At 51.8% G+C, this 13,417-nt stretch overlaps 1 protein-coding gene across 3 annotated transcripts in view; it reads right to left on the bottom strand.

Annotated features, from left to right (window-relative positions):
* Positions 1-1,042: 1,042 nt before the first annotated feature.
* The window catches only part of ANXA11 (annexin A11), a 48,656-nt gene continuing 36,281 nt past the window's right edge, over positions 1,043-13,417 (bottom strand). For all 3 annotated transcript variants that reach the window (XM_019626033.1, XM_019626034.1, XM_019626035.1), the window contains exons 6-15: positions 13,100-13,194; positions 12,211-12,324; positions 10,335-10,425; positions 9,865-9,944; positions 9,660-9,716; positions 7,468-7,561; positions 5,016-5,111; positions 3,934-3,992; positions 3,605-3,727; positions 1,043-1,855 (exon numbers count right to left, since the gene is read on the bottom strand). In XM_019626033.1, the coding sequence (XP_019481578.1) occupies positions 1,796-1,855; positions 3,605-3,727; positions 3,934-3,992; positions 5,016-5,111; positions 7,468-7,561; positions 9,660-9,716; positions 9,865-9,944; positions 10,335-10,425; positions 12,211-12,324; positions 13,100-13,194 (869 nt within the window). In that variant the 3' untranslated portion in view covers positions 1,043-1,795. The remainder of the gene's footprint in view (positions 1,856-3,604; positions 3,728-3,933; positions 3,993-5,015; positions 5,112-7,467; positions 7,562-9,659; positions 9,717-9,864; positions 9,945-10,334; positions 10,426-12,210; positions 12,325-13,099; positions 13,195-13,417) is intronic.

The following is a 13,417-nucleotide window of genomic DNA, read 5'->3' as shown; positions in this document are numbered from 1 at the left end:
AAAGGTTGAATTTAGGCCCTGGCGCAACTCCGGAGGCCAGTGAGGTCAGCCTGGATTCATGGCAAGTTGTGCAGTGCCAGGTAAACCATCCCACCAGTCAGGTCCCACCTGGCACCATAGAGCAAGAAGCCGGCCCTAGGGGAGGAGAAACAGCCTCAACCAAGCATGCTGTGTCTTGGTCAAGAAGCTCCAGGCATGGAAACTGAGGCAGAGCTTAAGTGATGAGTACAGCTTGCCACTGATTCCAGGGCCCATCAGCCTTCCCTGGCAGAAGGCAGGACTGGGCACAGCAGCTCACGTCCAGCTCACGGCTGCTCCATGTCCCGTGGTCATCTCCTCTTCTCACTATTTCCAAGGGGCAGTGAGGAGCCAGGCAGTGTCCCCAAGCAGATGTCTACTCTTGGACGAGACGCCCCTGGGCCCCTGGCCAGGGCCCCGGAAGTTGAGCTCCCAGACTAGTCTCTGGATTCTCTCCTTTCTAAGCTTCCCACATAGGAGGTCAAAAAGGAGGAGACCCCCATCGGCAAGGCAAGCTCTGGGCTTCTGGACATTACAGGGATTTCTAGAAACTCTGCCCCTTCTGGATCGCCGTCTCCTAACACCATCAACCAAGGGGCAAGGGGCCCGCCAGGACCACCCTTTCAGACTGAAGGGTCCCCAAGCGAAGATGCTGATCTCATGCCTCTCTGGTGCCCAGCTGCAAGGCCTACCCCAGGAGTCACGCACACATTCTTCTACCTGTGCCTCTCCTTCAGGACCTGGGGAAGGACCACACCCTTCTTACCTTGCTCTCAGTGGACTTCAGTATCTGCTGTGACCAAATCCCTGCGACTTATCAGTGTCTAGGCCCCGAGCATGGATTTCGGAAATGTCCCTTTCTCATGTCCTTACAACCTGGGTCTCTGAAAATTACTTATACTCAGGGTTTCCTGAACACAAATTTCTATTTAAAGTCATATACATTTTCACTGGCTAATAAAGCTGAAACCCATGGGCTACAGGGCAGAATCCTGAAGCAGAAGAAAACAAGCTGGCACCAGGGAAACATTTCCAGAATGTTCCAGAGCTGGCTGACTTTAATTTAGAAAAAGCTTTTGGCTATCAACATTCAGGTTTAAGGCACATTCTCAAGTACAAGAAGCCCTGCCACTGGCAGGGAGCTGGGTTTATGCTCATGATTTTTACAAGGAAGAAGAAACAGATGACTTCCTGGCCTTTTTTTTTTTTCTTTTCTAAAAAGCAGTGAATTTGGCAATAACAAAGCTCATGACACATTCTCACCAGATGCAAAGATTACTCTTAAAGTTCTTCCCTTTTACTCCTCAGTGAGGACATGGTGTTCCCCACCCAACCTCTCTCACCAAAATGTGTGTGGCAGCAAAGAGATGTGTATGCATGTGTCTGGCAATGACTGTAAAAAAAAAAAAAAATGCCTCCCAATAAACATATCAAATTACATGACTAAAACGAAGCCGAGTGTCTCAGCTACAAACAAAGGGGAATGATGGCCTGGGTCAGGAAACGAAACATCTACTTTAGCAGCAACGGGCTGTGAGGGGTGGGGTGTAAAAGACATCCTGAGAGAGTTCCAGCCCAACCCAAGCCCCTCGGCACAAGCTCAATACACAACTGGGAGGGGAAGGTGGAGGGCAGGGCCAAGACTCTACGGATTATGGGGACTGGGGTACCCGGAGGCTATTTTGTGGGTTTGATAGAAACAGACAGACATTCTTTTGGCCTTTTCCTGGCATCATCGTTGCTGGCAGCAGGACAGAAGTGGGCCACCAGCCACCGCTCAGTCATTGCCACCGCAGATCTTCAGCAGAATCTTCCGGTAATCCCCAGAAGTGTCTCCCTGGTCATAAAACAAGTACATCGGTTAAGGGACGTGTGGCCAGTTTAGCCTCATTTTCTTCTGCCCCAAGTGCCCTTAGAGGCAGGCCCCACCCCAGTGAAATGCCCCACCAGGCAGGTCCCAGAGCAGCTGAGAGGAACACTGGGCAGCGTGGGCGGCACAGGCCTTGGACAATGCAGTCTAAGCCCCCCAACTCCCCTTTAAAAACAGAAAGCTGGGGCGGCCAGTTAGCTCAGGTGGTTAGAACGCAGTGCTCATAACACCAAGGTTGCCGGTTTGATCCCCACATGGGCTGCGGAGCTGCACCCTCTACAACTAGACTGAAACAACTACTTGACTTGGAGCTGGTGGGTCCTGGAAAAACACACTGTTCTCCGATAAAAAAAAGAAAAGAAAAACAGAAAGCTGCAGTCATCCCAATGATCAAAGCCAGAATTTGAAAAATAAACACAAAAAAATTTTAACAGTCAAATAAACCACTACCCAGACTAACTAATGAACGGTGTTTTCCCAGTGCATTTGTACTCAGGTGAGATTATACCATAATGCAGCAAGATATCCCACTCAGGAAATGTCGTGTGACATGGCCTTCCAGTGGAGGGCGCTGTTATTATTTGGGTGTCCCAGTTCACACTGCTCTTCCTCCGTCTGAGCCCACGGGACTAAATTCAGAAACTAAATTCAGGCCATGCTTAGCTAATTTCTCTCTAATCATTTCCTTCCTTGAGGGAAAGGCCTGTGGCTACTTCCAGATGCCCACTGCCCGCTGGCAGACAGAAGATGAGTTGAGACTAATGACTAATTCTCTGCTACCAACAGCATCATTTTTATAAGCCAGGGAAATGGAGGTTAGCTTCTCTCAGTGACATGCCCAACATCAAATGCTAGTGAGTCTGAAATCGGGACTTGGTCATGCTGACTTTGGTTGCAAGGCTCACGTGAGTTAAGAATTTAACCGTCAGACCACCCGGACAGGAATACATTTTGCCAGACTGGCTCTGGCACGTGGTGATAAGGAAGGAGCTGGTGCTTGTCAGACACGTAACACATGTCACTCAATATGCTTTACACGGACCGCCTTGCTCAAGACTCATCCCTCCTGAGAGAGCTATTATTATAACTGTCTTAAGGATGATGGAACTGGGGTTCAGGGAGTTAAGGAGGCTGCTTGCGATCACACAGTGAGCAAGGCGAAGAGCCAGATCTGGAGTCCCAGCAGCACGACCTGTCCTGAGAGCCGTCGCTGTGAATAGCCTCCCTCACTGCCACCACCATAATAAAGCGGAGAAAAAGAGGATACTCATACTGAGCTGATCTGCACTCCAGGGAGCCTTGGGACATGAGTCTCAGTGACAGTAACAGAATCACAGGGTGGCTGGGACTCTGAAAACCAGGCACCCAGGAAGGGAAGGTCCTGAGTTTTCTGACACCAATGTTTGGAACTCCCTCCCCCATCCATTCACTGAGCAGCAGATGGGCTGGATAGGCTGGGGTCCCAGGGTGGGGGTGACAGCTGGTGAAGTCCCGCCCTGCCCTCAGGAGCTTACAATCGGTGTGGGCGCAAATGGATGAGTAAGTTTAAGTTGAAGAGAGAACGTACAAGGTCCATAAACAAGGCGCTCATGAGTCACAGAGGCCAAGCAGTGGGAGTCCTGAAGGAGAGGTGAAGGGGGCAGTAGGGGTGGCCAGGGCAGTCTACAGGCCAGTGGGAGACCCAGAGGCAGCCCGGTTCTCCCCAGAGGCCCGTACCGTGATGTCGTGATACAGCGACTTGCCATACAACCGCTTATACTCCATTCTGATGTCCAGGAGGTCAATCTCACTGCGAGACACCATGATGCGAATCAGGGTCCGGTCCTTCGTTCCTGCTCCCTGAAGAGAGTCCACCAAGGGTGTGAGCAAGGGGCCTCCTCTCGTCCACTTTCCCCAGACACTCTGGTCCCCTCCTGCCCGTGGGCCTCCTGACCTCTTGGCTGAGGTGTGGCTCTCCCCTTGCCTCCTATCCTGAGCCCTTGGTCCCAGTCACAGGTGGGGCTGAGCCACCTCCCACCCAGACCCTGCACATGGGAGCCACGTACCCTCATGGCTTTGTTGAGTCTTTCAGCAAAGAAGGCAGGGGTATTCTTGAGACATTTCACTAGAAGAGAGAAACAGCGTAACTAGATCTGTAGGAAACTGTCTGTCCAGAGGCCATGAAGCACAGTATCCTCTTAGAAGCCAAAGCTCTAACCCATCACTGCAGCCATCTCCCTCTCCCCTTTCTCCTCCAAGCTCAATTATCCCTGGTCTTAGCTCCAGCTCTTTGGAACAGAAACACGCAGGGCCTGGACACCAATCCAACCTCCTTCTTGGCAACCAACATGGTGAACGGAGCTTTGCAGGAAGAACCGGGATGGTGATGAGGAACCGTGTTACTGCTCAGGTGGGAGGGGGCAAACTGGAGATGCTGTGACCCTCATGGAGAAAGGATGGCCAAGAGGAATGAATGTGTCCCTAGTGCTCTCAGGCCATGAAACCTACTGTGGGGGCACGCAGGGATAGAGGGGGCATCACCATCTGGCCCATCAGAGAGCTCCAAGAAAAGCAAAGCAAAAGATGGGCAAACCATGATTTTCCCAAGTGGCTGTAAAGAGCCACTCATGAGGCGGGACCTGGAGCCTGTCAGGCCCGTTTTTAGAGAGCAGGGCATGGGCACCACAAGAAGCACCCCATCGTCCTGGGAGCTGGGCCAGCTTTGCTTTAGCAAGGGCATGTGTTGCTGTTGCAACCACGTGTTTCCATCACAAACATCTGACAACTGCCTGCAGGGATGTATTTTTAGAGGAAACATGGTAGGATATGAGTCATCTCCTCCAGCTCAGCAGTTGGTTGCTCTCCCACTAATACCCACACTGCAGCTCCCCTCCCAGAGCTGCACTTGAAATAGAAACAAGAAATAGAAACAAGACACCTCCAGGACCGCTGGGGTACAACTACGTGGTGATCCGGGAAGCAGTATGACTTCCCACCATGTAGGAACGCTGGATTTAGCAATCTTGGATCCTGTGTTTCTTTCGTGCACTGCCCCTCAACCAGAGGATGATGGGCACTGTGAAAGCTTACAATGCACGCCAGGCCCTGGCAGGCAGGCGGGCAGGCAAGGCAGGCCTGAGACACCTACCCACGGCCAGCATGCCCTGCTCCAGGTCCCCGGACATCTCCCGGCAGATGCTCTTCTCAATGTCTCGGCCTGTCATTCGCTGATACTCATTGAAAACTAGTGGGAAGAGAGAAGGGACATGTTATGTATGGACTGAACTATCTCCCTCCTAAATTCATATGTTGAAGTCCTAGCCCCCAGTACCTTGGAATGTAACAAAATTTGGAGATACCTAATTACCTTTAAAGAGGTAAGTTAAAATGAGGCCCTTAACATGTGCCCTAAGACAATCTGACAGGTGTCCTTATAAGAAATTTGGACACACAAGGAAACACCAGGGATGTGCACACACACAGAGGAAAGACCATGTGAGGACGCAGCAAGGAGGTGGCCATCCGCAAGCCAAAGAGAGAGGCCTCAGAAGCAACCAAACCTGCTGACACCTTGATCTTGGACTTCTAGCTTTCAGATCCATGAGAAAATAAATCCCTGTTGTGTAAGTCACCCAGTCTGTGGTATTTTATTACAGCAGCCAGAGCAAACTAACATAGGACACATGGTGAGGAGGCCTCTGCCCCTTCTCAAGCCCACTTCTCCTGCTCTGCTCCTGGCACCTGGACAGCCCCATGCTCTCAGGTCGGCCAGGTTCTTCACCCCACAGGTCATGTGCCTGCTCACGTGGTCCTCTTACCAGGACTGCCCTCACCAGACTGCTTACCCAAATCATGCCTCATCCCCCATCCACACAAACAGTGATCCCTCGCTTCTCGAATCTCTGCACTTCAAGTCCACACCATTCCTTCCCCGTTGTTCCATGTGTCAAGTCTTGTCTTTCTCAATCTAACTGAGCTAACACCCCTCCGGCCTCCCAGCTAACACGAGATGAGCAGAGCACCCATTGGAAGTGCCTGTAGGTACCCAGGGATGCAGGTGGCACTATGGAGCCCTGGGTCCTAACTGTAGCTCTGACCTGCCCTCCCATCCTGGGTCTCAGTTCCAATCACTGTTCTCCACACTTCTGTCATTTGCTTATCAGTGTTGTGATTTTTGCTATACCTGTATCCATTTCATTACTCAACTTCAGGTCAGCTCCTCTATTCTCTTAAGTAATAATGTTTGTGAAACCAGGGTTTGAGGTGCTCCTTATATGTTCTATACTCATTAAAATAAATAATGGCTCAGGTGAAAATACGTTCACGCATGCTCTATTACAGCGCTCTTGCAGTCCCAGAGCCTCAAACACCTTCGAACCATTCATAGCTTCCAAATTTCCATCTCTAGCCCAGACCTCTCCTGACCTCCAGACTCAGAAACCCACTTGCCTACCTGGTATCTCTAGCCCAAGGCTCCCAGTTACTTCCTCCTAAAGCCTGCTCTGTCCATAGCTTTCCAATCTCATTCTTCCACTGGCTCAGCCAGAAGAAATGCTTGCGTCATATCCTTGACGGCTTTCTTTCTCTTACACTCCACGTCCAATTCATCAGCAATCAAAGCCAAAATCTCACCTGTTCTTCCCACCTGCCCCTGCCCCCCGGTCGAAGCCACCACTTCTCCTCTGCATACTGCAGCAGCCGCCTAATGGGTGTCCTGCTCTGCCATCAACCCCTTCACTCTTTTCAACAGCGAGTGAACTTGCAAAACCTTAGTCAAATCACATCCCTCCTCCACTCAGACCCCTTGATGGCTTCCTGTTCTACTCAGGATAAAAACCTAATTAGGCCCACGCAGTTGCCAGCAGGGCCTCCTGCCATGTCTAACCTGACTTCTCTCACTCACTCCACCTGCTCCAGCTTCACCGATGCCCTTTAATTGCTTCTCGGTTGCCATGGGAGCCCCCGCTCAGGGCCTCTGCACCTGCAACTCCTTCATGTCTTTAACTTCATGTGAGTACTGCCCCCAGCACCGCCCCAGCCTCATCACGCCCTGCTTCTGTTATTTTTCTCTAAATGACTTGCCATCTGGTGCGGATTTTAGTTCATTTTTGTTTACTGCCTGTCTCCCTGAACAAGAAGGTGAGCCCCGTCAGAACCGAGATTGTGCAGTGCTGCTCCCCACTGCTTCCCACACCTGCTCCGACCCGGCACATGCAGGAGCCCAATGTATATATTTTGAATGAATGAATAAAATTACTCAGCATTATCAATTAGGGTTTTGGTTTTTTTTATATCACACTCCGGAAAACATTGAATTAGGTGCTCTTGAGGGTTCTCACAAGTCTAATATCCCACATTTTAGCATATAAAAATACCAGCCAACAGGAGGCGGCCATTTCCTCACCTCTCCCTTTGCTGGATGCTTGCAGAAACTCAGGAAACCCGTTGATAATATTTTAAGTCACCACAAGGAGGCTCTTTGAAGGAAGTGAAAGCCCCATGCAGAGAGGAGCTGCCAAATGTTCCTACAATCTCTGCTTCCCCAGAGTATCTTGTCTTCCCTCATTACCTGGCCCCAGGGAAGCCTGGGACTGCCTTACCTGCCACCAGGTGGGCCCGGCTCCGGGAGCACAGGACTGCATTGAACTTGGACTCATCTGTTCCCAGGCGGTTCTCCCCAGCTGCGTACAGCTCCTGCACACACAGAGGGGAAGGCGGATATGCAATGCAGGTCTCACCCCAGGAGGCCTCACCCCAGATGCCAGGCCCAGGTCACCTATGACCTCAGGGCCCCGCAGGCCCTGAGGGGAAGGGAATGGGAGCAGAGCTTCAGCTGTGCTTCATTCACTGTGCAGAACTAGACACCATCATCCACGCAACTCTCTCTCCGCAACACAGGATTCCAAGGCTGGGGAGAACTCAGGACCAGAGAGCTGAGGCCCGGGGTGGGCAAGGAACAGCTTTCACCCGTCCAAGGGAGCGGAGCAGGAGCCCAAAGGAAAGGAAGGAATGAGAGGCCTGAGCTTGAGTCCTAACTCTGTGACCAACTTGCCATGGGACTCGAGACGCCACTGGCTCTCTGTGAGCCTCATTTCGTCACCTCTACCATGTAAAGGTTAGAGTCGATTCGGGGTCACAAACCTGAAAGCCCAAAGGGGACAGCTGGGTAACCCAAGGAAACAGGACAGTTGTAAGGCCAGAGAGGGGTGGGGACCAAAGCTAACACAGAGAGGGGCGGTTACTTCTCAGCACAAGCCGAGTACAATGACAGAGGAACGCAGGCTCACAGCTGCCAGAGCCATGTCTCATGAGAAGCCAGAAATTCTGATTTCTATGTCAAGTTTCCCAATCTATAAAAGCAGCTTCCCTATCTGTAAGACGAAACATGTGAGACAATAAATATTACAACAATTTGTAAATCAGTTACCGATGTGGGGTTTCATGTGATAGGCACTTTCCCAGTTGTTTGGTTGCATACGCCATTATGTTTGCAAACGGGCAGAATTTGCACTTGCCTGTTAAGCTTTTGAAAGTGTGAGCCTGCAAAATATTTGCCAATCTGCAACCCCTGCACCAGGTGGCTTGAAAGTGCCTTCCAGCCTCAGGTAGCAGCTCTTGGATCTAAAGGCACTGATATGCAGGGGAAGAGGGTGGCCATCAGGAGCTCAGAGACCCCACTGTCAAGGTAAGACAGGAGCAGGTCCAGAGCTAAGAAGGCAGAGCAGCAGATACAAGACCTTGAAATGGAGGCACCTTCTGCCTCAGCTGGGGAATGGCCTAGATGGGAAATAGGAACAGGAAAATTCCCAGTGGGGCCAGAGCCAGGGCCCAAGAGCTTTGAGGGTGTCCAACCCCGAGTCTGGAAATGAGAATGGATGTCTCAAGACATCCATCCAGGTTCAGGCTGACCCTGCAGGAGGGTGTCTGGGACCAGGGGGTCTGTGTGCTGCCTGCACAGAGAACGAAGCCAGGAGTCTGAGCTCTGCCTCCAGGTTTCTCAGGGCACAGTGCTGAACCTTTCTGAGTCCCCGTTTTGCCACCTGGAAAGCAAACGGACCAGACCATAAGAGTGGCTCTCTTTTAGTCCTAACATGAGGGCACTTCACAGAGGTCCTCTTCAACCTGACCGACAGGCGAGATAAGGAGACCACGGGTATTTCCTGGGGAACACGCTGCTGGCAGTGGCAGGAACAGTGAAGGAGAGGCATGGCCGGCTCCACCCACCAGGAGGCCAGGGCTCTCTCCAGCCAGAACTGCTTTGGTTTGAATTCATTAGCGGGAAACCCAGACTCCTCTAGAGAGGTACTCAGATGCCTGGACAAAGAGAAGAAATGGTGACTTTCCCCCTTTTTCTGAAGGTCACACAAGGGCTGGGGATATGAGGCAGAATTCTAAGGCTGCATAACTCATGTGATGACTGGTTTCTAGGTTCAAACCTTCAAAAGCTTCCCAGACAAGAATGAATTCTTCCCATTTGCAAACATAATGGAATATGCAACCAAACAGGGAAGTACCAAGTCACGTGAAGTCCCACATCCATAACTGTGATCTACCAACTGCTGTGATACTTACTATGTCATATGTTCCCTCTGCCAGGTGGGGAAACTGAAGCCCAGAGAGGCCGGGTGACGTGCTCGAGGCCACACAGTTGATAAGCAGCAGAGATTGTCTGAAAGCCACAGCATCTAGAACCCAGCTCCTCCCTCGGGAAGCAAGGAAAGTGCCCTCTATCCCGTCCCTCTCCTGGCTTAGGAAGCCCAGGCTGGGGGCCTGATCTGGCCATCACACTCACCTGGACATCTCTCTGGACGAGCGACATGTCCACATTTGTGCTTTCATCCCTGTTTCCCTGAAAGGAGGCAGGTGGTGTGGTCAAGGTCACTCCCTGGAGCTGCACCACCCTCTCCCCGTCCTCCTCTTCCTCCTTGCTCAGAGATCCCCACCCATCCCCCACCCCCTCCAGCCCTGAGCTCTGAGCTGTGCCACGGGAAAGGTACCTGGGAGAGAGAGATGAGGAGCCGCTGGAAGTGCCCTGACGTGTCGCTTCGAATGGCCTCCTCCAGGGTCTTTTTGAATTCTGGGGAACACAGTGAATGCCCACCTTGTAGTCCCATAGACAAAGCTGCCCACTGCAGACACAGTCAGCAGTGTGACCCACAGGGCTCTCCAGGGACACATAATTAGAGATTCAGGAGGGGCTGTGATCTTCAGGTTAATCTGGCCTCTGGTCAGGCTTTGGCCCAAACCACACCCAAAAGGTTTTCCCCAGCCCTCCCTTACCTTATCCTGACCTGTGTGCAAACAGAGGCAGGGTTGGGTCTTGGAACAAAGCCCCATGTGCTAGTTGGGGCAGAAGATGAGGTGGTAAGAATGTCAGGAAGGAATAGAGGCCCTGGGAGAGGGTGTGGCCAGGGCCCTGAATACACAGGCATCTGCAGAGGGCAGAGGGCCTGCAGGCCAGCCTAACCTGTTTTGTAAGCTCTGCTCAAGTCCCGGATGTGTTCGTTGCTACGGGAGGCAAAAATCTCAATCAGGCAGGCTTCATCGGTGCCAGCTCCCTGTGGGGACACAAGAAACCACAGGCTTGTCACAGAGCCCATGCTGGCACCCAGGAAAGAGAACACGTTTCAACCCATCGCCCTGCTCCCCAGGGTACTAAGCTTAGCAACAGAAGCCACTCAGAGACACGCCCCTGGTGCTGCTGCTGCTGAGAGCAGCCAAGCTCCCCTCCACAGCCCCAGGAAAGTACCAGATAAGGACAGTGACATGGTGATGAGTAGAATCACAGGAAGGATCATTCCCATTCTACCTGCCAGGAAACTGAAAACCAGAGAGGTACAGTGATTTGCAGTGGGTTGAAACATGGACCCAGAACTGTATTATTCCAAGTTCAGCCCATGAATGAGATGAGAAACAACTGAGAAAATGGGTTTAAAGCAAGAGTGGACATGTGGAAAAACGAGTCTTAAGACTGGAACATGGAGCCTCTGGAGACATCTCAGAAAAGGCAGCAACAACAAGGGTGAAGGATCACATCAGGGACAGTGAGAAGGCGGGGACAAGGTCACCAGCCTGGTTTCTATGTTGATCTGAAGTTCGGCTCTGCTTCTGATTAGCTGTTTGACTCTGGCACGTTATTTAACCTCCCTGTGCCTCAGATTCCTTGTCCATAAAGTGGAAGTGATACTAGTACCTATCTCATAGGGAAGTTGCAAGGATTGAATGAGTTAAGTAAATAAAGCACTTAGGCACTTAGAATAGTGCCCGTCACACAGGAAGCACAACAGAGTTGGCTAGTTTATGATTAAGTTGACAAAGCGCTTCCGTGAGCCTCCTGGCTCAGTGCTCACCACACGTCACACGAGAACAGCCACATTCCCGTTTTACACATGCTCGAGGGCACACAGCTAGTCAGTGACAGCTGACCTCAAACCTGTGCTGTTTCCAGCACCCCACAACCACCACCACCCCGTGAATGGCTGGCAGTGGGGGCTGGGCAGAGGTCTGGGGGCCACTTCCAACTGCCTCCTGACCCCCTCTGTAGAAGCACGTAGGATGTTTCAGTGGAGTCCTATCTCCCTCCCACACTGAATTCTCTGCCTCTCCTCCTGCGGGCAGGGAAAGCCATCGTGTCTGTCAGGCCTCTGAGGAATGTTAGATTCCTTCTGCAGCACCTGCTTGATGCACAAGGCTTCCCCTTCTGTGGGTGCTGCCCCTCCCCATCCACAGGATAGATGCTATGGGTCTTGGGAGCCACAGGAGTGTATGGAATGTAGAGGACGCTCCGCTTGGTCATAACTGGGGGACTGGGTGGCGGGAGATAGTGAACCAAACTAAGCCACTCAGAACCTGCCCCATTTGGGGCAGCTGGCCTCTTCTGTGGCTTAGTCTCTGACAGGCTACTCTTCTCTAGCCTCATAGCCGATTGTCCACTTTGTTCTGCTTCAAGTCCCCAAGGGTGTTTCTGTTATTTGCATGGAGTCCTAATGAATGAGGATGACCCCACCCATCCTTACACCCCCGTCCTTATCACTGTACCACTAGCTTCCTCTACAACCCCAGCTCCCACTGCATTTTTAAAATGGAGAAACACTTAGATGTTGCCTGACAATGAATGACACCTCATTTGCCTCTTGGTAAAGTCACCAAAAGTCCCCCTTTCTACAGCACTTGGACTCCAGCCTGAGAGGGTCCTAGGGCTGCAGTGACAACAGTAGCTAGTGAGTGAGCTAAGACACACCACACGGTCCAGGCCTTCCCTTGGGCTGTATGTCCACACATGTAAACACACACACACACACACACACACACACACACACACACACACACACTCACATACAAACCTTGATGGCTTCCTTTATCTCATAAACGTCAAAGAGGACTGGGGTCTTCATCATAGCCAAGATTGTCTTCTCAAAGTTTCCTGACAGTTCAGATTTCAGATCTTTGATCAAATCCTGATTGGATATTCAAAGACACCAAAAAAAGCTATTTTGAGACTCCACAGAAGGTGACTAACGGACAATATCCCAGGTCTGAGGACTGGGAGCATCAGCAGAAAAGCCATATCTGGGCCTCAGCCCAGACTTGCAGACTCAGAGTTTGCATTTGAACCTGACCCCCAGGGCGTCCGTGGCCATTAATGTTGGAGAAGCACAGGCCTAGAAACTAGCCTATTCAATATTTACCCAGTTTTTACCTTTCTAAGATTCAAAAGCCCAAAAGTTCAAAATATGCTCCCCTTGGAGTTCAGTACTCCAAGCCTTTTCCTTCAAAGCCCTTCTACCAGCTAAGCCTCCCAGAGTGGCTGTGCAGAGGGCGGGACAGCAACCAGTGTTCCCAGGAGGCGACACAGGTCAGGTGGGAGTGGAGGAGAAATGACTTACCCAGGGTCCTGGTGAGCCGTGGCGGAGCCAGGGCGGTAACCCAGATTGCTGGGCTCCTCTCAGCAAACCTCACTACTCTAAGAACTCTGGGATTTCTCCCTCAGAGCATCCTCCACCCCTAGAAGATGTCATCAGCCGAGAGGTCACTGGCGGAACGGCAGCAGCCTATTCTGCCTATCCAGGAGATGTAGGCCCACTTTGCCCCAAGGAAAAGCAGGGGTGAGTAGGGCTCTTGGAGGATATGCCTCGATTCAGGAAGAATCGGGCCTCCCTGTATACCCTTCCTACAAGCACATATATACATACACACGCATATACATACACACACACTCTCTCTCTCTCTCACCTTCCCATAAGCTGTCTTGAAGGACAGAAGGATCTGCTGCCGCTGCTTGTTGGAACGACTCCCTAGGCAGTCGATGATAGCCTGCTCGTCAGTCCCTAGAGGAAGAGATGGGAGCAGTGCTGGGGGTCATGCGGATGCTCTGCAGCTGAAGACTCCCCAGGTATGGGTCCTCCCATTCTCCTGGGCACCCCAGCTGCACCCCCACATCCACCTTCTCTTCCACCACCACTGGGGCCAGGTTGCCTCCACCCAGCGACCCCAGCACACAGAGCCACTGGGTAACCGCCTGGGGGATAGGGAAGGGAGGGGAGGGGGGGT

This window comes from Hipposideros armiger, unplaced genomic scaffold (genome assembly GCF_001890085.2).
Source record: "Hipposideros armiger isolate ML-2016 unplaced genomic scaffold, ASM189008v1 scaffold_652, whole genome shotgun sequence".
Lineage (NCBI taxonomy): Eukaryota > Metazoa > Chordata > Mammalia > Chiroptera > Hipposideridae > Hipposideros > Hipposideros armiger.
The sequence above is the reverse complement of the archived record's forward strand: the minus strand, read 5'-3'. Positions and strand labels throughout refer to the sequence as shown.